General features: G+C 37.0%; 1 protein-coding gene across 1 annotated transcript in view; it reads right to left on the bottom strand.

Moving 5' to 3' along the window:
* FAT3 (FAT atypical cadherin 3) overlaps positions 1 to 24,973 on the bottom strand; it is a 685,392-nt gene that overhangs the window by 504,717 nt on the left and 155,702 nt on the right. The window contains 2 exon segments of the mRNA XM_074304562.1: positions 2,514 to 5,822; positions 6,594 to 6,691. Coding sequence (XP_074160663.1) covers positions 2,514 to 5,805 — 3,292 coding nt within the window. The 5' untranslated portion in view covers positions 5,806 to 5,822; positions 6,594 to 6,691.

Raw genomic sequence — 24,973 nt, forward strand, 5'->3', positions numbered from 1 at the left:
TTTATTCAATCAATTAGTCAACAAGAGATTATCAAACTATTACCCTATACTTACTTTACACTGTGCTAAGCACTGATGTCACCAAAAGAAAAGGTAAAAATACTATTCCTAACCTCAAGGAATTCATTCTGCTGGAAGAGACAACATTTCCACACATGGAAACAATTATAAGATATAAACAGAGTAGAAAGAGCACAGTCTTAGATGACACTAATAACAGTAGCAGGGCTAAGGGAGGCCTCTTGCAGAAGTAAGATTTTAGATGAGTGCTAAAAGTAGCCAGAGAAACTAAGAGATGGAGATAAGGAGGGAGAATATAATGAAGGATATTCAGGATACAACGCAAATGCAGCTTAATTCACTTAAGGCATATTTCAAGCTCCAATGTACTATATAATTATTTTAATTATCTCCAATTTTTGCTATAAAAACATAGTTGCATTGATTTATTATTAGCTAAAATGGCCTTAGAGGACATCAAATATAACTCTCTTATTTTTATGGATGAGTAAACTGAGGCACAGATTGGTTGAGAATTGCCCAAAATCATATAGCTAGTGAACACCTGAAGCAAGACTTGAAATCCAGTCTGCTTTACTTCAACTTCGTGACTCTAAGCACTATTATTTATCCCTAAAAAATTGTTTGTTTTTTTTTTTTCAGAATTGGGCGCTAAGTTTAAAATTTAAGCATTTCATAGGTTCTTCTTTTAGTATATATTGATTAGTTCTGCTAAACTAGTATTTCCTCCCTCCTTTTTCTTCTTTACTATAAGTGATGGTGGGGGCAAATCAGGAAAAGGAAAGGAGAAATACATTGGAAAATGTTGGTGATATAAAAAACAAAAAAATGTATTTTTAAAATACATTAATGTGAAGTTAATATTTGGCGTACAAAAGATAATACATTCTCTACTCCAACTGTATATACTTTTATACACTTCCTCTTCACAGGGATAAGGTCTAGACCTGCAATTTTATTAGAATAGGGATTTCCCAGGTAAAGAAACTAAATTTCATCTACTAAGACAAGTCAGTATTTCCTTTGCAAGTCATACTTGTAGAGAATTATTTGGAGCAAAACTTAAACTATGGTTTATAACTACATGGGATTTCATAACCCAAAGTGGGGGTTGCAAAATATTTGGCAACAGTAAAAGATTTCTGAATGCAATGACCCAAAATTAATTCAAAATCAAAAGTGTAATGAATCCAAGGTGTTTCTGGCAGTACTAGCACATACTACATTGCATGATTTCATGGAAGCCTTGGTTCTGAATGCAAAGTATTTCTCACTGAGAATGCATGAACGCTGTCAGAAACACTTTGGCTCAGATTCCAGAAGGGGTAACATAAATGTTTCTTGCGTAGAAAAGGGTTGTGATGTAACAACTTTATGAAGCCCTGGTGTAGAGTAGTGAGATTAAGTGACTTATCCAGGGTCATGCAGACAGTTTAGACCTGAACTTTAGAACGTGTCTTTTAAGCAATGAAGCTAGCTGTCCAGTACACCAAGATGCCTTTTATCCTTTTTAATTTAAGTATTACAATTCCTTTTAGATTATATTTATGCTAGTAATAGTGATGGTTGTTATAATAGTGTATTTTGTCTCAAGGCCTTTGCAAAATACTGAGATGACAAAGTTAAACATGCATTATTATCAGAGAAATAGTTGTATTTATGTATGTGAATATATACATGTATACACATTTATACATTGCAGAAGAATACACGAGTATAAACACAATTCCATAAACATATGGGAGGCTGAATGGTTATAAGTGAGCCATTACAGCAAAAGTGGAGAATCATATCTTTTCATCTTTAAAAACAAATTTATTGTAGATAATTAATTTGTAAAACCTAAATTATCTGTTTTTATACCAGTACATGTATGTACACACACACACACACACACACACACACACACACACAACCCTTGATTAAGGCCAGGTTATCGCAGAGCTTGCCAAATGTCAGTGCTTATTGTTTAAAGCTGTAATAGGCCCATGAAAAATGATAGAAACCAAACAATTGATTCAATATCATTACTGAAAACAGCACCATGGCAAAAGGAAGAAGTAGGATATGAAATCCATTTGAGAATCCATTTCACACTTCTAATTTAAAGCCAATTCTGCCATAATTTACTTTACTAGGTCCCTATATTTTCATGAGGGTCAAGAGTGCAATCAACAGAGGTGACAATAGTTATTTGCAGCTATCAAAAGATAAAGTGACAACAGTAACTGAGCCAGTGACTAATAAAAATCCTGGGGCTCCCACTGAAAACTGAATTACTAAATCAAAGAGCCTTGTCCCTTAGTCCCCATGTGAATGCTATAACAAAAGCTTTTAACGTATGTCAACTTGGCATCAAATGCATGTTTGCAATTTTACTGAGTTCAGTACAATGAAGTTGGACTCATTGGTGCATAAACCCATCATTTTGCTTCTCTACGAACATTTATAGGAGGCAAAGCAATCCCTTTTGCCTTTATGTTTAAACTTACCACTTTCGTCATCTATGTTAAACCTTCCAAGACCGCTGCCATCCCTGATAGAATACTGGATCTCCCCATCCCTTCCAGAATCCTCATCTCTCGCAGTCACCTGCAACACACTCGTTCCAATACGGGAGTTTTCCTTTACAGATCCAACCACGGCAAAGTCCGGGAAATAGGGAGTATGGAGATTCTCATTGACGTCCACCACTTCCACCTCCACAAAGGAAACGGATGACAAAGACACGGGGCGTCCTTTGTCTTTTGCACGGACCGTGAGGTTGTAGAACTGTTGTTTCTCATAATCAAGCTCTTTACTCAAACGTATGGCTCCGCTGGCTTTATCGATCTCAAATCTCCCGTTATAGTCATTCACCAAGGTGTAACGCACCTGACCTCCCAAACCGAGGTCCGGATCGTGGGTTTCCAACCATGCAATGACCGTGCCCACCGGGAGATCTTCGAGGACTTTCACACTGTAGCTAGTGGGTATAAAAGTAGGAGAGCAGTCATTGACATCATCCAAGAAAACCTTAAGAGTAACCACCGAGAATTGCTGCTGGCCACTCTCAGATCTGTCTCTCGCCTCTATTTTTAAAGAGTAGTTTGCTTTGGATTCCCTGTCCAGCTGGTCAGCTACATAAACTATCCCAGTTGAACTATTGATGGAAAATTGCTGCACGTCTGTTAATACTGAGTAAATCACTTCACCGTTAGATCCCAAGTCTTTATCCCTGGCTTCCACTTGAATGATCTCAGTACCAATACTTGAGCTTTCTAGAATATTAACAGAGTAACTCTCCTGCAGGAAAATGGGCCTATTATCATTAGCATCCTCCACATTGATGGTCAGTAACCTCCACGAGGATTTCTGGGGCCTCCCTAAATCATAGATTGTAATGTTAAGAAGGTAGAGGTCCGTCTGTTCCCGGTCCATCGGCATCAGGACTTTAAGCTGACCCGTTTCCATGTCGATGTTGAAGCAGCTATCTGTATTCCCATCAGAGATTGTGAAAACCACTTTTCCATTGAAACCAGAGTCAGCATCAAAGGCTTTTATTTTCAAGATGTTAGCACCAACCGGCATGTCCTCCTTGACAGCAATATCAGAAGGAAAGGATTTGTCAAAATGGGGTCCCTGCCTGTTAACAGAATAAAAGTCAAAAAAGCCATCTTCTGAATTCAGCTTCCCATTGGCCTTTGCTTTGATGAGGAGTTTCTCTGCTAACTTTTGCGCCACTCTAGTTTCTCTACAACTGAAGCTCTTAGAAGACACCTTTCCCTGTAAGACTGAAATGTTAACAAACATGGCGTCTGCAAAATTCTCTCCATCAGTGGCTGTGATCCTGAGGCCAAAGTTACCATTCTTTACACCAGAATTAATCAAGGACTGTTTAAGTTGTAAGACACCTGAGTCAGGATTCAAATAAAAAAAACCAAGTTCATTTCCAGAGATGATTTTGTACTTCACTAATTCCAGTTCATCGATATCAATTGCTGAGACAGCAGTGATGTGTCCCCCAACAGGAAAGTCATAGGAAATGACTCCCTGGCAGGCCACTTTTTCAAACAAGGGTCTGTTGTCATTGACATTTCCGATGCGAATGGTCACGTTGACCTCACTCTCATGACGATAAGGTGACCCCCAGTCAGAGGCCCTCACAATGAACCTGTAATTTTCTGGAGAGGATTCAAAATCCAGTTCCTCGGTTGTACGAATAACGCCTGTAAACTGATTAATGGAAAACGGGAGGGCACTAAGGCTGGCGATACTATACGTGATATACCCATTCTCTCCCTTGTCCTTATCAGACGCCGAAACGGACAATACACTCGTTCCCACCGGCACACTCTCATTAACAAAGGCTTCATAGGATGGCTGCTGGAATTCAGGAGTGTGATCATTGGCGTCTTCTAAGCTGATGGTGACTTGTGCTTTCAAGTCCCCTTCTTTGTTTGATACTCCTAGCTCATAAACATCTTTCCTGATGACATCCAGGGGCTGGGCCGTGACTATCAGACCAGACCTTGGATTAATCTTAAAATACTCTGCATCCTCCCCAGGAGATATCCTGTATTCTACCCCTGGTGGCTCTGGGCTTAGTTTAACAATGGCCACCACAACTCCAGGAGGGGAAAATTCACTGATGGTGACATTATAGGTTTCCTTCTCAAATCTGACGGGGATGTTATCTTTCTGGGGGTTGGCAATGTGGACTACTTTTACCGCTGAGAACTTCTGTGGAGAACCCTTGTCCTTTGCTTGAAGAGTGAGATTGTAGCCATAGGGAAAGCTCTCCCAGTCAATTGGCTTTCTCTCCTTAATTTTGTACTCATTGATCCACTTCCCTTCCTTTACTAGAAGAAACTGTTCCAAAGGATCTCCGGCTACAATGGAAATTGATTCAATCTCACCATTTGCACCCTCATCTAGGTCATCCACATTAACCACTGCAAACGTGGGCTCCTTGTCCAACGGGAAGGGAACGTGTGTGACCACACTGATAGTGGGAGCATGTTCATTGATCCGTTCAATATGAACATAAAGCTTTGCTGTGCTGCTGACACCATTGTTACCATAGAGTTTCATCCCCCGGTCCACTGCCAAAACTTCAAGGTCATACCTGTTCTTCTCATCATAATTTAATCTCCCACTTAGAGAGATTACCCCACTTGTAGGGTGAACAGAAAAGAGGTCAACTTTGCTTTTAAAGTAATAGTAGAATTCACCATTAGAACCAATGTCAGCATCGGTAGCTGTCACTTGGGCAATGCTAGTCCTTAAAGGTGTGCTTTCTGCTATTGTAACAGAGTATGTTGTTGGTGAAAACAAAGGTCTCAGATCATTCATATCCAAAACCTGTATATTCACTTTGGTCCATGCTTCTAGATCCTCTCCTCTGACAGAACCTTTTACAATCAATAAATAATTGTCCTGTATTTCTCTATTCAGAATGGCTGAATTGCCACCTTTAGTTCTTATTCTGAGGAAACAAAAGTCTGCAATGATGACTTCCTCTGCTTTAAAGAAGCCTTCTTCATCCCCAGACACTATTCTGTATTTGATGTCCCAGGAAAGATCTGACAAGATGATACCCATTCTGCTCTGGCTGTTGACATAGGTCCTTGCTGCTGAGTTCTCATATACTGTAGCATTATAAATGGAATGTGTAAAGTGGAAACCCAGAGGTCCTGTCCCTGGGAGACCCTGGGAAACACTGGCCAAAAGCTTGAGAAGCAGGAGTACAAGGCAGGAGGGAGGGGGTCCTGTCCCCGTACAGCAGCCCATAGTTATATCCATCACATCATTCTTTCATCCTGGGGGAAAAAAGACAGAGAAAAATAAATAAATCTAAAAGGAAACCCGCAAGAGAAGAATAGTATGTATGTGTTTTTATGTGTGCTGAGAAATGATGTATTTTATTATATGTCCTATACAGAACAACATGTGTATACATCAAATATTTGGAAATCTAACAAGATTGCAATTAATTCAAATATACTAAATCCATAACGAAATGCTGTGTTACTACCATTTTACTACTTCTTTTTTGAGTGATTGTGTTTATTTTTAAATAACAATGCTTATAAGCAATTTAGCTCAGTAAAATAATCTATCTATCCATCCATCCATCAATCCATTTATCCCTGAAAGCAAAAGACCAAAGGGCCCATAAACATTTTATTCAATAAAAGCCATTAGCAAATGGAACTATAAGGGGGTTGGAAATGGAATAATAGTTATTTAGATATGCACTTAAGAACTTATAACTCTCTTTGTTAGTTACCACAAAAGTTCCAGTCCTCTAGAGTATGGTGCTCCTACCAAATTGACTTACTAAAAAAAGAATCAATGGTATACTAGTCAGTCAGTTAACATTTGTTAAGCATCTACTGTGTGCCAGGTACAGTGGTGGGATATCCCCCCCCAAAAAAAAGGCAAAATATAGTTGCAGTCCTCAAAGAGCTAACTATCTAATGGAGGAGACAATATGCAAGCATATTCTGTACAAACAAGCTATTTACAGATTAAATTAATCAAAATCAAGAAAGTATTATAATTAAGAATGATAATGAATGAGTTCTTACAGAAGCCAGGGAAGCCAGAGGCAGAATGAAGAGCGAGTGAGAGAACCAGGCATATGGGCCAATCACTGAAAATGCCTGGAGTCTGAAGGAGGAATGTCCTATTTAAAGAGAAGGCCTGTGTTACTAATTCAAAGACAAGCAATAAGCCCTGAGAACACAGCAAAATATTCACCTGGAACATGTGCTCACTGTAGTACTGGTAATTGTTACCTCTGACCTGTCCCATCTTCTTGCTGACTTACCTACCACCTGAACCTTCTTTTTCCTGTACTGAGTTCATCTGTATTAGAAATATGGCTCTGGTGCTCAAGGACTACAATCACTGATGGTTTGAATAATGCTCTACCCCTTATTGGCTCTTTGAAAGCTAAGTGACACAGTGGACAGAGGACTGGGACTGGAGTCAGGAATTCCTCTTCCTGAGTTTAAATCTGGCCTCAGATACTTACTAGCTGTGTGATCCTGAACTAGTCACTTAATCTAATCGCTTAACTCCCAAATGGTGTCATGAAGAGTCAGATGGGAGTGAACAACCACTTTACTGACTGTAACTTTGGAGTAAATTATTTTTTCCTTTCCTTCACATTAGCACTTTTTCCTCACTTATAAAATGAAAATATAAAATTAACTTATTTCTATGTATTCTGGTTTAATTTCTATAATCCTATGAGAACAGACTTGCTTCCTTATTGACTGTATTTAGTTATCCTCTCTAACAATATGCTCTTTAGCTATTCCCCTGTCTACTATGATCCCAACTGTGAAATTCTGGCACAGACCCAGTGAGCTGAACCCTTAAGAAGCTCTAGCTTAGGGCTGATTAGGATACAGAGTTTTAGAATACTTTTGCCTCTTTCACTGCATTCTTAAAATCCTTTTATTTTATTTACAAGTTTCTACAAAAGTAATCATAGAGAACTGGACTGCAGCACCCCAGATTTTAGAGCTCAGTGGTTGGGCAGTTTCTCCTAGAAAAGTTAATCTTATATTCTCTTCTCTTTGTTTCTTCCATTTGGTAAAATTTAATCCACAGTTCGAGACAAACTTCCATACTTTAATGGATCTTTGATCCTATTGTTCAGTCATTTTTCAGTTGTATCCAACCCTTAGTGATCCCATTTAGGTTTTTCTTGGCAAAGATACTAAAGTGGTATGTCATTTCCTTTTCCAGTTCATTTTACAATTGAAGAACTGAGGCAAACTTTCCCAGATTCAAATAGAGATGGTATGTGTCTCAGGCCACCAAGATGTGTCTTCCTGATGTCAGCCCCAGCACTCTTACCTACTATGCCACCTGCAAGTCATCTTCGCTTTTTCATCCTTTGTGACTCTTCTATATCATCCCATAAATTATTCATCCAAAAATTCGTCCTGAAGTTCTTCCTCTAGAATTTTTGACTTTGTGTGGTGAGCCCCAGAAAAACCATGAGTTTTCCATCAATGACTGCTTATTTTTTTCACTAGCTTTTGTCACTCCCTTCTTTCCTCTTTTTCACAACTCTTATGGCACATTTTAAACTAGCCTTGATTGTTTAAGTTTGAAAATTTCCTATACAAGGCACTGCTAAGAAGAATTTTCAAAATATATTTCAGTAAAGCAAAACCATAATTCTAATTTTACAGCACATGCTCACCTGTCCAGACAGATAAAGGCAGAAAGAGATGAAATATAAGTCCTGAATCATCAGTTTTGCAAAAGTATATTCACAAAATGTGAAGGAGAGAAAAGTGATCTGACTCTCAAAACTCATAAGAACTTCACTTATTTCAATATAATTTTTCTATACAACTGTTGGAACACAGCCCATTGGTCCCTATACAATGCTTAAGCTCTCAGTTTATGAAGTGAATGAATGTATGGTGAGCTGAAGCAAAAAGCGAGATTCAGGAAATCAATGAACAATGGTAACTCCTATTCCAACTCTGTAGACTGATGGTGGGGATAAGGGTGGTGGTGCTTTTAGGGTGGTTGCCCATTTAAGCAAAATTAGCCTATTTTATATGTATGTAAGACTGTATGATTAAAAAAAACTTTGATAATCATTGTTTCATTGAATTTTTGCAATAATCATGCCAGGCAAACAAGACATTTACTATTCACATCTTACAGGTGAAGATGCTATGAGGTTAATAGACTTGTTGGTGACACGAGATTGGCAAATAAATGACAAAGCTAAGTCATGAACTCTTTCCTCCAACTCTGTGTTCTTCCCGCTCCATTATTTTAGATTATCCTGCCTGCTCATTATCACAAGCCTGTGAAGTTGTCTGAGCAAATATCCCAGGACTCAAATATCTGCAGTTGGAAAAGTTATCAGAAATCATGTGGTCAAACCTCTCTCATTACTGATACCAATGAAACTGAAGCTTGAAAAGTTACAAAAAACATAAATAATAGAAATATGATTCAAACTCAGCACCATATCCAGTATATCCAGGAATCTTATTTTAATATATAACAGTTTCTTGGCTATGGGCAACTTTCCTTTTATTTCTAAAGCTTCTGTCAATAGTACCAGTCTTTTGCTAATTAAACATATTTTTGCTTTCATTCCCATGAGTGGTTGAGGTGTTAGCAACAGTCCCATTTAAAAGGAAGGTGGACATTTTAATTGTGGGTGGGTGGGGTATCTTAAAACCAGAAGAGCTGCAGGGGAGATTGCTTAGAAACACCAAGAGCTGCCACCATTTAAATGAAAACATTTGGCTTTTGTCCAAGCATTCCCTCCACAAGGAGAACATTAAAGGGACAGTGCGTTGGGATGTGACTGTTCTGGGGAAGAGGCTTAGCTGAAGCATGTGAAACATAGAAACCTCTTAAGGTTCACACAGAATAAACCACCTAAGAGCACTCACTCATGTTTAATTACGTCTCAGTGTCATTTCTTTCATCTCCCAAACTGAAAAGCGCTTCCTAACAGTAGTCACTACTCTCATGTTTATTAAAGATAAAGGACAAAATGGAGGAATGGGTCTATTTTTAAGTGACCTGCCAATGGTCATATTACATAGACCCCTTCTCTCCTTAGCCAAATCAAAGAAAAATAGAGGCAACTCCCTCAGGTGAAATACCACATCTGCTTTTGCTGCATTTGCCTGCTTTCCCTGTTCCTCATCACCATACATATGTGGTGGGGGTCTTGTGACTTCATACATGGCTGGCCAGTTTCCTGATTCTTTCCCAAGGTGTCTAGACAATACTGTCTTCAACAAAGGAAACTCTTCTCAATGCTGATGTATGGCTGTGAGAAAACATCAACAAGACTTCACATCTCATAATACTGGATGCTCAGTTTCCGCTTCCCAACTACAAGTCTCTCTTGGTTTTATGAAATACATGTGTTCTTTTTTTTTAAGGCTGTGTTCGAGCTAAGCTGTTCTCTCACAGAATTACATCATCATTTCAGCAAGCATTTATCTTTGTTTCTGAATGATCTTTAGTGAGCAGTGTTTTCTAACACTTTGATATTATTATACTCCGTGGTGTCCCCTTTCCTCATCACGTACTTAACGGATTGTGAGTAAATACTTCAATGTACTGGGGGAGTTACTACCAAAAAAATTCTTCTCATGTCTTTTTTCAAACAAAGAATGTTCTTATAATATAGAAATATTACTTCCCTGCACATGCTCTAAATTAATTGACTGGCTCAGTCCCCTAACTATATTTTAGACTCTCTCCATACCTCTGCTCATTCCCAGCACACCCCCTCTCCTCCCTTTTACCTTGATGAATTCCTATCATAGGACTTAAGATTTGGAGCTACTACATTTTACAACTAAGTCAATTTGTGGCCTCTGATATATTTTAGTGACCTTATTTCTTTTTAAGTTTTACCTCACTAATATTCCTTATTTTACAAATGAGGAAATTAAAGGTCAGAGTTAAGTGATCGCGCTCTCTCTCTCTCTTTTTTTTTCCCTGAGGCTGGGGTTAAGTGACTTGCCCAGGGTCACACAGCTAGGAAGTGTTAAGTGTCTGAGACCACATTTGAACTCAGGTCCTCCTGAATTCAGGGCTGGTGCTCCATCCACTGCGCTACCTAGCTGCCCCCAAGTGATCTCTCTTAAGGGCATACAGGTAGCAAGTAGAATTTGAACCCAGGTTCTCTAATTCCAAATTCAATACTTTTCCATTATGACATTCTGCTTTCTCACCCTTTAAATGGCCAAAACATGGCACCTCCTCCATGACGCCTTCCTTTACCACCATCTCATTCAGTAAGGACTTTCTCCATCACATTTAACAAATCATTATCTTTACATTTAATGCCTTTCTCTTATGTTGTATATTAGTGTTGCTTTGATGCTCACTTCTCTAGTAATAAATCTAGTTTCAATGCATACTTAATGGACTTGTGATTTTTTTGGGGGGGTTAACATACAAACATATTGATGTCTTTTCCTACCACATGAAATGAAAGTTCCAATCTTATCCAGACTGTATCTCTAACATCTCATTCATGGAAGACATTCTATAAATATTTGATGAATTAATGAATTAACCAATCTCTAATTTATGTTTGGTTGAGAGGTTTTTATATTAGGGTTTTCACAGGCTATACTTCTATTCAAGCTGTTAGAATTTTCTATTATACTAAGGCTGATTCGTTTCAATATAAAACAGAAATTTCTCTAGGAACATGCACAACTCAAATAGATGAATGGTGATATAATACTCAAAGGAACTCTTTCTAGTTAGCAAAACAGGTGTATATGTTTCAGATGCTGAAGAAACAAAGCCACCTCACAAGATTTTTGTGCTTCTATTCTCTTGAAAAAAATTTCTCCCTGGCACAACATAATTAAAAGACTATGCTATTTTTCTATTGATCCAAGAAGACAAATGAATGGTAGATGTTAAGATTTCTGTGAAATTTAGCAAAGTAAATGTTAAAATATGGATCCTGTTTCCAATATTTTTCTAATATTCTCAAAAACAATTGCTAGTATATGTATTTATTTTTTAAATGTATGTTTTGCTTTTTCCACATTTTGTGTGAAAGCTATTTTCAAGACCAGCTATGACAGTGATGATATTTGAGATACCCTAAGTTATTGATTTATTCCATTGAAGCCAGGTTATTATAAAGAAAGCACTTAGTCCCCTACCTCCAAGCCTATTTTCTACAACTTAGTAACCTAATCAATAATATTTGGTAAAAAATCTCCAAAGTAATCATCAAGTCATAAATCTTTCAGACATTTATTTTCAGATGCAATTCTGAGTGGGCCTTCACCTCCCGTCTTTCTTTCATTCTCTGTTGAATTCAGTATAAGTCACATAGAAGATTATTTTCATGAGGATGAGCACCAAAGAGACCCATTAAAACACCCTGTCCTTGGCCAGTTAAGCTATTTTTCAGGGAGCTTTTGCTTTTCTTATATAGGCCCCAAATAAAATCTGATTAGTAACCATTAAATTGGCATTGGTAAAGTGACTTTTGAGGGGAGAAAATAACTTTTTGAATGGCTTTTTGAATGAGTCCTATGGTGTGGCAGAGGAATTTTCTATTTACTTTCTATCCATCTTTTCCCATCACCTATTCACTTAAGAGAACTCCCTGATGCATCCAATACAAGTGCTTGGGAAATGCAGTGAGATCGATTATAGAAACAAAGAACAAAGCAAACCATGGCAAATGAGGAGACCTCTTTACAAGCATGTCTTGTCATTGATTGTTATGATTAGAAATTAAGAGAAAAAGATGAGAAAGACTGGGATTGCCATTCCAAAAGCCAGGTCAATAATGGCTAGGAAAGGTAGCCAATGACTTGTTAAATCCATTTTGGAGGTCATCAGTTCTACCTGAACTATAAAAGCACATATACTAAAAAGCATGAGAGTTTTTAAGTCCCTTCTGATAGTTGTGACTTTAAAGCACAGTTACTACTATTAGAGATGATGTCTTTAAACTAAAAACATATTCCTAAAGAGAATGTAAAGAGAAATAATTAAGGATAGAAAGAAGACACAGAGGACAAAGGACTTGAATGATAAGTGCACTGCTTATTCACTAGGGAAAAGAATTTCAGGATCAATTGTATTAAATTCAAAAGCATTTATTAATTACTTACTATACTCTAAACATTGTACTAGGGGCTATAGCTACAGAGATGAAGATTCAACAGTCCCTACCTTTAAGGACCTTACATTCTACTTGGGTAAGTTAAGTATATGTATAAAATGAGCAAATATAAAATAATATGTAATTTCAGGAAAAAGTAGGATCCAAACAACAATTTTATGGGAAATCCTAGTCTTTCTCTTTTGAAAGTCTTTCTAAATAGCTTTTGACAAATCAGAGTGTCTGATGCTAGAATCAGGAAAGGGGTCCTAGTTTTATCCACAATATTTAAGACAAGCTATAGCTTCAACTCCTCAACTTCTGTGCTTTCAACTCCTTGGCAAGCATTTTCTACTCTGGGGAAACCTTAGTTATATAAGGGGATATGATCTAGGGACAATACCAACAGATTGTTGCCTTAAAAGGAGGAGTCTTAGACCATCTAAATATCTCTAAACATTATCTTCTAGAGAAGATTATTCTCATATTTCACATCCTAATGGGAGTGCTTTTATGTTTTCAAGCAGCTCTAGTAATTTACCATCTGTACAGTACTAATTATAACAGCTAGCATTTAGATAGTGCTTTAAGATTTACAAAGTGCTTTACAAATAGTATCTCAAATAGTGTCCTCACAAAACCCTGAAAAGTAAGCAATATTATCTTTATATCATAGATCAGGGAACTAAGACAGACACATGTTAAGTGACTTGCCCAGGATCACATAACTACTAAGTGTCTAAGGCTACTTTAAACTAAGGTCTTTCTGATTTCAGGTCTAATATTGTGGAACCCAGGTCATTACCATAAGCATAGGAATAAAGCTATATTTTCTTCTTTCTGCTAATGGCTTTATTTAGCATTAGGCAAAATTTATACAGGTTGTATTATTTTTGATAAAAAGTATTGTGGTGTAATTGGTCACCTACCTGTCAGATAAGGAGTCAGAATACTCATCCTCCCTAATATAAATCTGGCTTAAGAATCGTAGTGATTGTATGAACCTGGGCAAATCACTTAACCCTTTTTGTCTCAGTCCCCTTTTCTGTAAAATGAGATGTAGAAGGAGATGGCAAACCACTCCAGTATCTTTGCCAAGAAAACTCCAAAGGGGTCATGAAGTCAAACATGACTGCAACAAGTGAACAAAAATAATTGCAATAAATAGAAATAGTAGATTTCAGGATCAGGAAGACATGGATTGATACACTACTTGTGACACATACTGCCAACATGACCCTCGGAATGTCACTCCAATTGATTCAGGCAACTTTTTCAACCATAAATTCTTGAGCAATAAGTGATTATAAGTTGGTAGGAAAAGTTTCCTCACTTGTACCAATGGAATGTCAGATCCAGCCACTCTCTATGTTTTTTGAACCTTCATTCCCAACTCCCTACCATCAGAATTCACACTCAAATGTAATCAGATGGAGTGTGGTATGACCACAAAGAATTCGTGTCAATCCATTCACAGCTCAACTGGCCAAGAGAGTAGATAACATATTAGTTGTTTTCCAATTTTAACTTATAAAGTCTGCATCCACTTAAGGAGTAACGAATTACTCATTTAGTGAGATGGAATAATTTACCTAAGGTCCTAAAGCTAGAGTCAGAATTCAGATCTCTATTTGCCTTAAAAGATGATGAAATGTTTATATATATATATATACATACATACATACATACATACATATATATATACTATTACACAAAATTTGATACACCCACCAACTCTGTGAAATAAGTACCATAATTATAACCCCTTTTTACAGAAGAAGAAACTGAAGCTGAGGAAGATCAAGCAGTTTGTTAAAGGATGACATAGCTATTAAGTGTTTGAAGAAAGATGTGAATTCCTCCTCATTTGATGTCCCAAACTCTACTCCTTACATAAACTTGTTGCTTCTAATAAAAGATAGCAGAAGAGAAAGTATTCCAATTAGGAATCAACTGACCTCCGTGAAGGAAAAGAGCTTTTGGGGAGCTCTCCAAATTCAAAGCATGATTTCCCATTCAACTGAGTTGGTAAATTATCCTGGGAATCTCACCTCCCACTTTAGTCAGAGTTTGGAAGTGTCTCCTAAGTTTGTTTGCTTATTTTTTGAAGGAGTCATTTTTTACTTTTATTTTGGTAAGGGGTTTCCGGTTTTTGTTTTTGCTTTTAAATCAGATATGCATGGACATTGCCAAAGTTATATGAACTCACGTAAAGAAAATGTAGAATTTTTAAAAGATGGTTTGGAAATGTTATTTGGAAAAAAGAAGTAAAATTTTAAATAATAATTTGATGTATTTTTGCTCCAATTTTACTTTAGTCAGAGGCCAAAAGCAATCAAGCAATCCAGATTTCACTCTTCCCCTTAAAAGCAATTTTCCTATCTGGCCTCTAAAGTCCAGCCAGGGCCCAGTGGAAATGCAGAATATTTGAATTACAAGTTTGAGACATGCAATATTCTTAGGTTTCCATCATATGTTGAAGGGAAATAAATCTCAAACCAAAAGTCTTCAAAAAGTATATCAACCAAAAAAATAAAAAAATAAAATAAAAAAAAAGACCTTTCCCAACTCCAACTTCTTGCAACAAAATCACCCAGCAAATTCCAGTTCTTTTTAACCACTGCAAATCTTTCTCCAGTTAAAAGCAACAATGTAGGAGAAAAGTCAGTCGCTTGCAGTAAGTGTAATCCAAGCTGATGCTGGGCCAATGGAAGATTTAACCACAGAGGGGCAGCATTATGAATACCTTCCTTTATCTTCTCCCCAGGTGCTGGGAATATTTCCATACAACCAGTTAATGTCAAGAATCAGTTTGCCAGCAAATGCTTCAAATTCAGTGAGAGATTATGTACAGACTTTTTAAAATCCCCTTTTTCCCCAGGGAAGAGGGAAAGAAAGGGAGGAGGGAGAAAGAAACACATCTTGGGAGAAAAGAACAGGGAGGAGTTAATTTGTTGCCATGTGTGACAGCTTGAGAAGGAATTCCAAGGAATACCTGGTTGCAAAGATTTTTTCTACTTTTTTCACTGCTGGGTCACTGACAAATAAAAGGTTGAATGCATTATACAACAGGATTTTCATGCATTCCCATTTTTCAAAAGAGTTTTCCAGTGATGTATGACTCTGCTGCAATAATAAAGATTTTTACAACAAAGAAAGCACCCAAATGCTTTCAAAGGGAAGAAAGGGCTTCCTGCGATGTCTGCCAAACCTGCGTTATTTTGATATAGAAAAAATCTTGACCCTAAGGGAAAATAAAGAAAAGCCCACAAAGTTTCCAACAGGAGGAGTTAGATTAAATGAGTTGTAAGATCCTTGCCAGCTCTACTCTATCACACATGGGATCAGAAAAGCTGTGATGGAATGGACTAAGGCAGTATGGTGCAAGAGAAAGCCCTCTGTGTTCAGAAGTTGAAGGATATAGGATTCATCCTAACCTTGGACATTTGATGTAGCTTAATGGCACAGGGGATAGAGCACCAGGCCTGGAGTCAGGAAGAAATGGATTCAAATCTGATCATGGGCAAATCATTTAGCCTTTGTTTACCTCATATTTTCTCATCTGTAAAATAAGGATAATAACAGCACCTACCTGCGAAGCTGTGAAGATCGAAGGAGGTATAATTATAAAATTCTTAGCACATAGTTGGTGTTATATGAAAATTATTATTTTTACTTTAACATGTGATAGTCAAGTCACTTACCCTAAATCCCACCTCCATGACTTATTTTGGCCATTTATAAAAGACAGATTATAGGGTCCCTGGGATCTCTTCTAGTCTAGATCTATGATTAGATAATTTTACCTATGGAAAAGTAGAGTGGAGCATCAATGAGTACTTATTAAGTACCTTCTGTGTGCCAGGCAATATGCTCGACTCTAAGAATATAAGATAAAAGAATCAATCAATCCCTTCTACCAGAGAAGGGGAAACAAATAAGAATAAGTAAATAAAAAGGTAAACAGTATATATACACACACAAAAATATATATTGAGTAGTTTAAATAGGGAGATGTGTGTGTGTGTGTGTATTTGTGTCTAATGGCAGCCATCGAGGGAGGTGAGGAAGAGAATAAATTTACGTGATAATTGTATTATATATTTTAGAAGGATAGCAAGTATTTTTTTGTTATTTTACTATGTAGTAAAAATACTTATTTTATTCCATAAATTAAAAAGAAAATAAATAAAAGAATAAGAAGGGGAGATGAAAACCAGAGACAGAGAATCATGGTCATAAGGTCAGGAGATGAAGTCTTGATTGAAGTCTGGGGACAAAAGTGTGCAGGTAAATGTTTAACAACTGGCTGGGAGAGTGATAAAGTATGTACTACACATTTTAAAATTCAATCTGCATAATTAACATTTTTCTCTATCACTTTCTTAAATCTAGACAATCAATAAAAGAATAAATCAAGCACTGATTATAATCTTTGTCAATTTCCTGAGTTTAAATTCTCATATGAAAATTCAACATTATACTCTCTGGTTGGAGCTTCAAGGGTCACAAGAACATTAGATTCTAAACTTATTGGAAAACATATAGGAAAGACAATGACAAAGCTGTAGGGTGGAGACTACTTGGCACAGATACCTATACTCCAAGCTGGCTAGGCCCCCTCACTGCCCCTTTCCTTTTGAACATTGTTCATGAAATGTCCCAGCATAATTTGATTAAACAAGTATAGCTGCTCTGGAAAATAGAGGGAGTGGGAGATGGGCATTTTAAAAAGGAGGAAGTTGGAGGGTCCTCTGAACCCCAAGATTCAGCACAAGGTATTGATATGACTGGGAAGCACATCTTCTGGGTCCTAGGGAAAAGAAAATGAGATGGCTCAGTATGAGTGACCACAAGTACAGAGACTCATTTCAGAAATGCAAGAAAGAAATATTCCCAGAAAGCCCTGAGAAATCCTGAAGGAGGTAGAGCTGAGCTTATGTGCTGCTATTGAACAAAAGGGGTTTGGAAAGGATGTTTTGTGCTGTAATAAACCATTCATCTGAAACATCAGAGTGATAGAGGTGGTCCCCTGGTTAAGGTGACAAGCACCATCCTCTGGAAAAGGGCTGAACTGGAAAAAAAAAAAAAAAAAAAAAAAAAAGGCTGCAATGGAACTGAGCCATGGAGGAGGCAGAACTGTAATGAACAGCAGAGAAAAACATTTAGCATAGGAGGTGAAACGGCAGTAGTGATGGGAGCTGAGTTAAAGCAGGTGTCGAATGGAGAAAAACAAAACCAGTGATACCTGAAGAGAACTATCAGAACATAAACAAAGGGACCACAGCAGGGAATACCAGTGTAAAGGAGAAAAAAACTGATTCCTCCTGCTCCTGAAGTATTCCTGCTGGCAAAAACAGTCACAGAGACTGAGATCTGAGAGATGAGGTATACTCTTTTAGCTTGGTAAGAGCCCCTTCTTCATATACCAATATATAAATGACATTATTTTAACCTTGTTTGTCTTGAGTATTTTTTGTACTTGGAAGAGGAACTTTTATGGTTAGTTACCCTCTGAGGGAGTGCCAGATAATAACCTTCACATGTGTTGGGGGCAACACATCCAAGAACTAAAAAGTTTCCAAATTGTACCAGGTCCTTTTAAATCAAGAAGTTTCAGAGGCTACACTAAATTAGGATATGGAAGATCAAAACATTGAGGAGAAACCACCAGGGCATTGAGTAGAAATTATAATGTCAAAAAGGCTAGGGGAAAAAAGTTATTAAATAAAGAGCTCATAAAAGTTTGCAAAACTGAAAAGGCCTTAGATGTGAGGCAATGAGGAATATGGCTCAAACTGATAGACACACCAAAATTCTAAATATTCCTATGCCTCCTTCATCCAATTAAATCTAAACCTGCTGACAATTCAGTAATGATACTAGGGCTCCTTCGGACAGGCTTTGTAGATAACTGTATATACATGAAGGAAATACAAAGTTGGGCTCCCTCCCCCATCTCATTAAAATTCTTTATTTATTACTGACTGATGTGTTTATGCTGATGTTGTCTGGGTTAGTTAGAGCATGGTGCTAATGAGGCCAAGGTCACAGGTTCAATCCCCATATGGGCCAGTTAGCATCTCACAGAGGAAAATTCAGATCCTGGTATACTCTGCAAGCTCAGCCTTCTTAAAAGTGTTTGCCTCAGTCACAAGGGGGTCCGTCTAGAAGGATGTGGGTAGCAAAGCATAAATTTATCATCAGTCCTGGAAATAAGCAAATGTCCTTCTAATGGTAGGTCAGAAGTGTCATCCCGGTCCAGGCAGAGCAGAATATTTACTGTTGACTGAAGGATGCAATGCTACAGTGAGTGGAACACTCTAATGCGATGCATTATAATGGAAGTCAAGATATAGAAAGAACATATGAATGTACAGATGAGAAGGGGAGCGTATTCTCAAAGCAAACAAGTATTCAGGTATGCAGATAAAGATTACTTTATCTAGGAAAAGCAAAAATCAAGGATGATAAGGACAAAGCAGTTTATGCAGTTGGCAAAAGTTATAGATATTGGGGAGGGAAGGGGGGGCACAGAATAGGAAACATGGTTTAAGAAGAAACCATGGAAAAGTATCCAATGGAGGAAATAGGACACTTTCACTGAAAAAGTTTATACTCAATAGTATGGAAGAAATAAATTCTACAAAGAGATTTACCCAAATTGTTGGAGAGGTTCTTCAAGGTAAAATAAAATAAAATAAAAATCTAGGAAATAAAGAAAAACCATCTTAATTGTAAAAGGCTTCAGGCTTATGCTAACAGGCACTCAGCCCAAAGTAGCTCAGGACATTTTTCTGAATGGGGCCCCAGTGGACAGTTATCCCTTCTTACAGCATGGCCAGGAATAGTTCTAAGATGGTCAGATTACTCTGAGTACTTTTAACATGGGTATAACTCTAAACTCTTAGCCAGCAACAGAATCTAGTCCAAATTCTTTTTCCACCACAGAAAAAGGAGAAATGCTACCTCTTCTGACTGACTGATTATCTCCAGCAAGAATTCTGATGCTCATTCCTTCCCAATATCTGCCAAACCAGGTCACTATTCTGTGTTTAGTCCCTTTGGATCTCTCTTTCAGAAATACATACTTGCAGACAAAAATCAAAACTGGAATATTGATCTTTGCAGGTCATTATAGGGCCTCTCCCTCCAGAGACCTTACCTACCTTGCTCTCCGTAACTACTAAGCCCACAGCCATGCCAGGAGTTCAATAGTGTAACCCTGTCACAGCATGGGAGAAATTATCATACTCTTTGCAGCTCGGCATTAAGAACAAAAGATTACTCTCCACAAGGTTAGGAAATCAGGCAAAGCTCCCTCAAATCCCCTACTATAACCAAAACAGCTTTTTCTGACACTTTCCTTCACGATCAGCAGCTGTTGGAAAGTAGATGAAAGCCTTGCTACTTCATGTACTGCACCCGAGTGGACTCATTCCGTGTATTTAAATACACAGCTTTTTCTTAGTCCACCCCGGGGTATGGATCATCAGAAACCCAGGATATACTTTCCCACTAATTATGTATTACAAATAAATAGTTTACACAAGAGTATGTAAACTGTTGAAAGGAGTAGCTACAGTTTTCAGCATGCACAGCAGATGTGTGGAAACAGCTGTATGCAGAAGATGACTAGAATTTAAATGAAAATTATTTCTAAATATCACCACAGTGAGAGGTCATTTGTTCAGCCTTAAAACACTACCAAATGATGCCCCCAAAAAGGTATGGAAGACTCTTTCCTCTTTGCCCAAATTCTTGCCTAATCTCAAAATATTCCTGCCTTAGTCCTGTTTATTGAAAGTAGAAACATTCCTCATCCAGTTCCTTTCTCACTGATGCATCCCTACAGATTCAATGCAAATAAATGCAACTTTCTTGTTCATTATTATTTAAAGACAACAGCTCCTTTTTAAAGACTGCTGAGTATAGAGTCAGGAAAGCCTAAATTCAAGGGTTGCTTCTGACACACATATTAGGTATGAGACCAAGAGCTATAAATCATGTTTGTGTGCATGTGCTTATGTGTATGCATGTGCGTGTGTGAAGAATCAGGGAGAGGCAGGAGACTGGGGAAATCCTTACAAAAACTTCATGGAGATGAACATCAATCACACAGGATGACAGGATATAGGTGAGAAACCATCTGCATGAATCAGAGTACTGGCAAGAATGACACCACATATCTTACAGTCCAAGTATATGCAATTGTGAAATGCTAACAGATGCAATCAGAGCTCTTTACGTTAAAATTCAAGACCAGTAAATATTTTAAGCACTTTATTCTATGGGAAGATACTGAAGGAAATACAAAAACAAAATAGTTCTCCCACTTAGGCTCATGGTTTTTGAGTTTGAAGGAAAATTAAAGTCAAAGCTTCTTGTTTTACAGATGGGGAAATAGAGGCCCAAGAAGGGCAAGTGTTTTTCTCAATGCAGTTGTATAAATGGGGTCAGCTAGATGGGGCAGTGGGTAGAGCACTGGGCTTAGAATTAGGAAGATTCAGCTTCATGAACTCATATCTGGCTTCAGACATTACTAGCTGTGAGGTCCTGGGCAAGTCACTTCATCCCTTTAACCTCAGTTTCCTCATCTGTAAAATAAGCTAGAGAAGAAAATGGCTAAACCATTTGCCAAGAAAACTCCAAATGGGCTCATGAAGAATCAGACACGAATGAAATGACCAAACAATTGTTTAAATGACTCAATTCTGAATTGACCCACAAGTTTTTCTCAAAGTTTTTAAATAAGATCAAAATGCTAACATTTCATTCATGTTTTCCTTTCCTGAATAAGGGAAAAGAAAATATTAAGAAAAAATGGCTAAGCTAATATGAATAAATGTTTAATTAACTACAAATTTGAACTACCCAACATCTCCATCATATCAGATCTATGACCAAATAATACCCCAAATGGTAGTTTCTTTTTGTTAGTTTTAACTAGACAGTTAACTCCTGTGGAAGAATTCCCATGTTGAAGAAGTTCAATAGGATTCTCCAAGAAGATCAGCAAATCCCTATTGTTTATAGAGAGGTACCTAAGGGCATTGAGAAGTCTGCTGGCTTACTTGTGGGAGATCACACAGTAGACATAGGTGCTCATCACAACTTAAACCCTGGCCTTCTTTAATTTCAAGGTCAACTACTTAACTAATTAACACAAATCTCTAAATCCCATACATATTTGAAGATAGCTGTTTATGGTATCATAAAGCTAGAAGGAGAGTTAGAGATCACTTAGGCCAAATACCATAGATTTTATAGACTTGATTTTATAAATGATTTTTTTTTTGATAGACAAAGAAACTGAGGCCCAAAGAAAGATAGCACTAATTGGTAATAGGAGTGGAATCAGAACCCTAGTCTTGTAACTTGAATGTCAATATATTCAGAAGAACTGTGACTGATAGAAAAGAATAATGGTCTAGGGCGTTTTCTTTAGCACCCCAAGAAATCATATTCTGCAAAGCATCCATCAGGTCATTTCCAAATAGCTGTTATCATCTACCCCAGCTCTCTATGAACCTCAATTTCCTATGATCAATCCCTCAAAATGCTTTAATGCTTCCTACATAAATTTAACTATAAGTACAAGGAACATTATTATTCATTACCATAGGGAAAGTCCTATTGCTTTTTTAGAGTGCACTCAGAAAGCCTTAATAAAACATTAATTAGTACCTTAAAGATTGGTCCCATTAATTTGTTCAATGCTAATTTTGTTGCCCCATTAAGTCCACAAACCTCAGTTTCCAGCAAGGTCAATATGAGGTTGATCCACTATGATTTGAAAGAGAAAGAAGTAGGATGCTAAAGAGGATTTGTATAATTGTAGCAAAGAATAATCCAGTCTTACATTTTATATAAAATCATGGAGTTTAACTGTCTAATGTAGAAAAAGATATGAATTTAGAGAATCTGGGTTTGATCTTGACTAAGTCAAGTTAACTTTGCTTGAGACTGTTTCCTTAGATATAAAATAAGGAAATGTTATAAAGAAGGAAGTCAGATCAAATAATCTCATAGATACTTTGCAACTTAAAACTGATGGTCCTGTGTTCCCTTTGGCTGGAGAACTCTGTGAGTATTCTCCAGGAATACCCCTGCTGTTCCTTTCCTATCCTTTTTCAGTTTTCTACTTTTTTGAGCAAGGTCTCCCCTTTTTTTTCTTTGAGAACCTTTTATTTCTCAGAGGTTTTTTAGTACATACACTGTCTATATGAAAACATCATTTTAATTTGTCTCACACACTAACCTAAGCTCTTTGCAAAGTCTTTCCAATAGCTGAAAGAGCAATGCTTTCAGTAGATTTATATCACTTTTTGTTCTGATAACTAAGACCTTCCATAGAGGCAGACTCTGTTAAAGAAAAAAAAATCATTACAGGCTCCATAACTGCAAGAAATTACCTCACATAAGCCAAAGGAAACAAACAATAACACTAATGAATCACACTCTATCTGATGGATAGCAAATTCCTGGGTCAATCAAGAGAGTAAGCTATCATCAGTCACCTAACCAAATATTAAGTCCAAGGAATGAAACCAGCAATTGGAAGAAAACTGGAAGATTTCACTTATAGATATGTGCATGCATGTGTATATGTAAATATATATGAACATGGCAGGAAGTGTTCTTTCCCTTTTCACAAACAAACAAAGGTTCACAACTTCCTAAAGAAATGAATCCTATAGTTCTTAATAACCCTTTTTGTGTCAAAGACCCCTGTAATGTCTAGTGAAATCTATGAATTCTTTCTCAGAATAGTATTTTAGAATAAATAAAATAAAATGCATAAAATACAAAGGAATAAAATGAAATAGCTTTCTTTAAAAAAAAAGTTTACTGTTGTGTAAAAACCCTGGCCCAAAGCACACTATGAAGATGGAAGTTTGAGGTCAAAGTTGATAAGACAGGGCAGAAATTAATTAGGGGAAAGGTCATTTCTGTGAATAAAAATGTAAGACAAAGCAAAAATAAAATAAAAAAGCAAAAACTCAGAGCCTCATATTGCCAATGTTATGAAAAATATTTTCTCTTCAAGTACATAGGAGGGACTCTGATACCTTAAGGCCCAGTTAGAACCAAAATGGACACAGATCTGACCAACTATGAACATATAAGACCCTCTGCTTCTCTGACATGACCTCATCCAAGTTTATTTAATTTATTTAATTGATATCAGAGTCACATAGACTTAACAGCACATGACAGGATTTGAAGATAATGGCCTGGGGATGTTGTAAAGTCCTTCTATAATTGGGTGTCATTATTACATCTAAAGTCCCAGAAAAAAATTATAAACCAATTCTATTATTCATATGCAGGAAACATGCTCCTAAAGCAGATGATAAACTATAACTATTTAATGCTTTTTGGTCTACTATAAAAAATCTGAATATCTTTATGAAAATTTGCCAGAATGAGAGGTCAGGTTTTTAACGATATGTGGGTGTACTTAAGACAAAGCTTTTCTCTTTAAATTTCACTTTAAAATTTTAACACCATTTTGGTTAAATTAAAAGGTTTCCTAAAACCACCATATTCCTTTTCCTGAACGATTTCACTTTAATATAAGAAGAGGGACTTCAATCAATCCTATCAGTTTGCAACCATGAAAATTTTTACCTCCAAAACAACAGAGGCAAACCCTGAGATATCCAGGAATCAGCAGCCAATTTCCCTAGGTTCTGGCTGACCTAATTTTTCCTTAATTTTTCCATGATAATCCCTTCAAATATTTGAATAGCAATTGTATCATTCCTCTAATCTTCTCTGCTTCATGATAAACATCCTCAGTTGTATCTGTATTGATCCCTTCTATTTAAAACTGTAAAGACCATTCTCATTTGTGAGGCAGAAAGAAAGATTAGGTCCTTGGATGATAATTTGGCAACCCTTGCTCTAGACTTTAATTATCCTTTCTTTAACTGGAATGGACCAAAATATTGTAAATATGATCTGACTAGTATAGGACACACAGGTAGCAGGGTTACCATCTCCTTCATATGAGAAAATAAATACATTTCCAGGCATTATGTAAAAGTCTTTATCAAAATTATCTCATTTTAAAATTTTTTAAATAACAGCTTTTTATTTTCAAAATATATACAAGGATATTTTTCAATATTCCCTCTTGCAAAACCTTGTGTTCCAAATTTTTTCTCCCTCCCTCCCTTTAACTCCCTCCCCTAGACGGTAAGTAATCCAATATATATTAAACATGTGCAGTTCTTCTATACATATTCCCATAATTATCATGTTGCACAAAAAAAATGCAGATCAAAAAGGAAAAAAATGAGAAAG

Source organism: Sminthopsis crassicaudata, chromosome 3 (assembly GCF_048593235.1).
Source record: "Sminthopsis crassicaudata isolate SCR6 chromosome 3, ASM4859323v1, whole genome shotgun sequence".
NCBI classification, from domain to species: domain Eukaryota; kingdom Metazoa; phylum Chordata; class Mammalia; order Dasyuromorphia; family Dasyuridae; genus Sminthopsis; species Sminthopsis crassicaudata.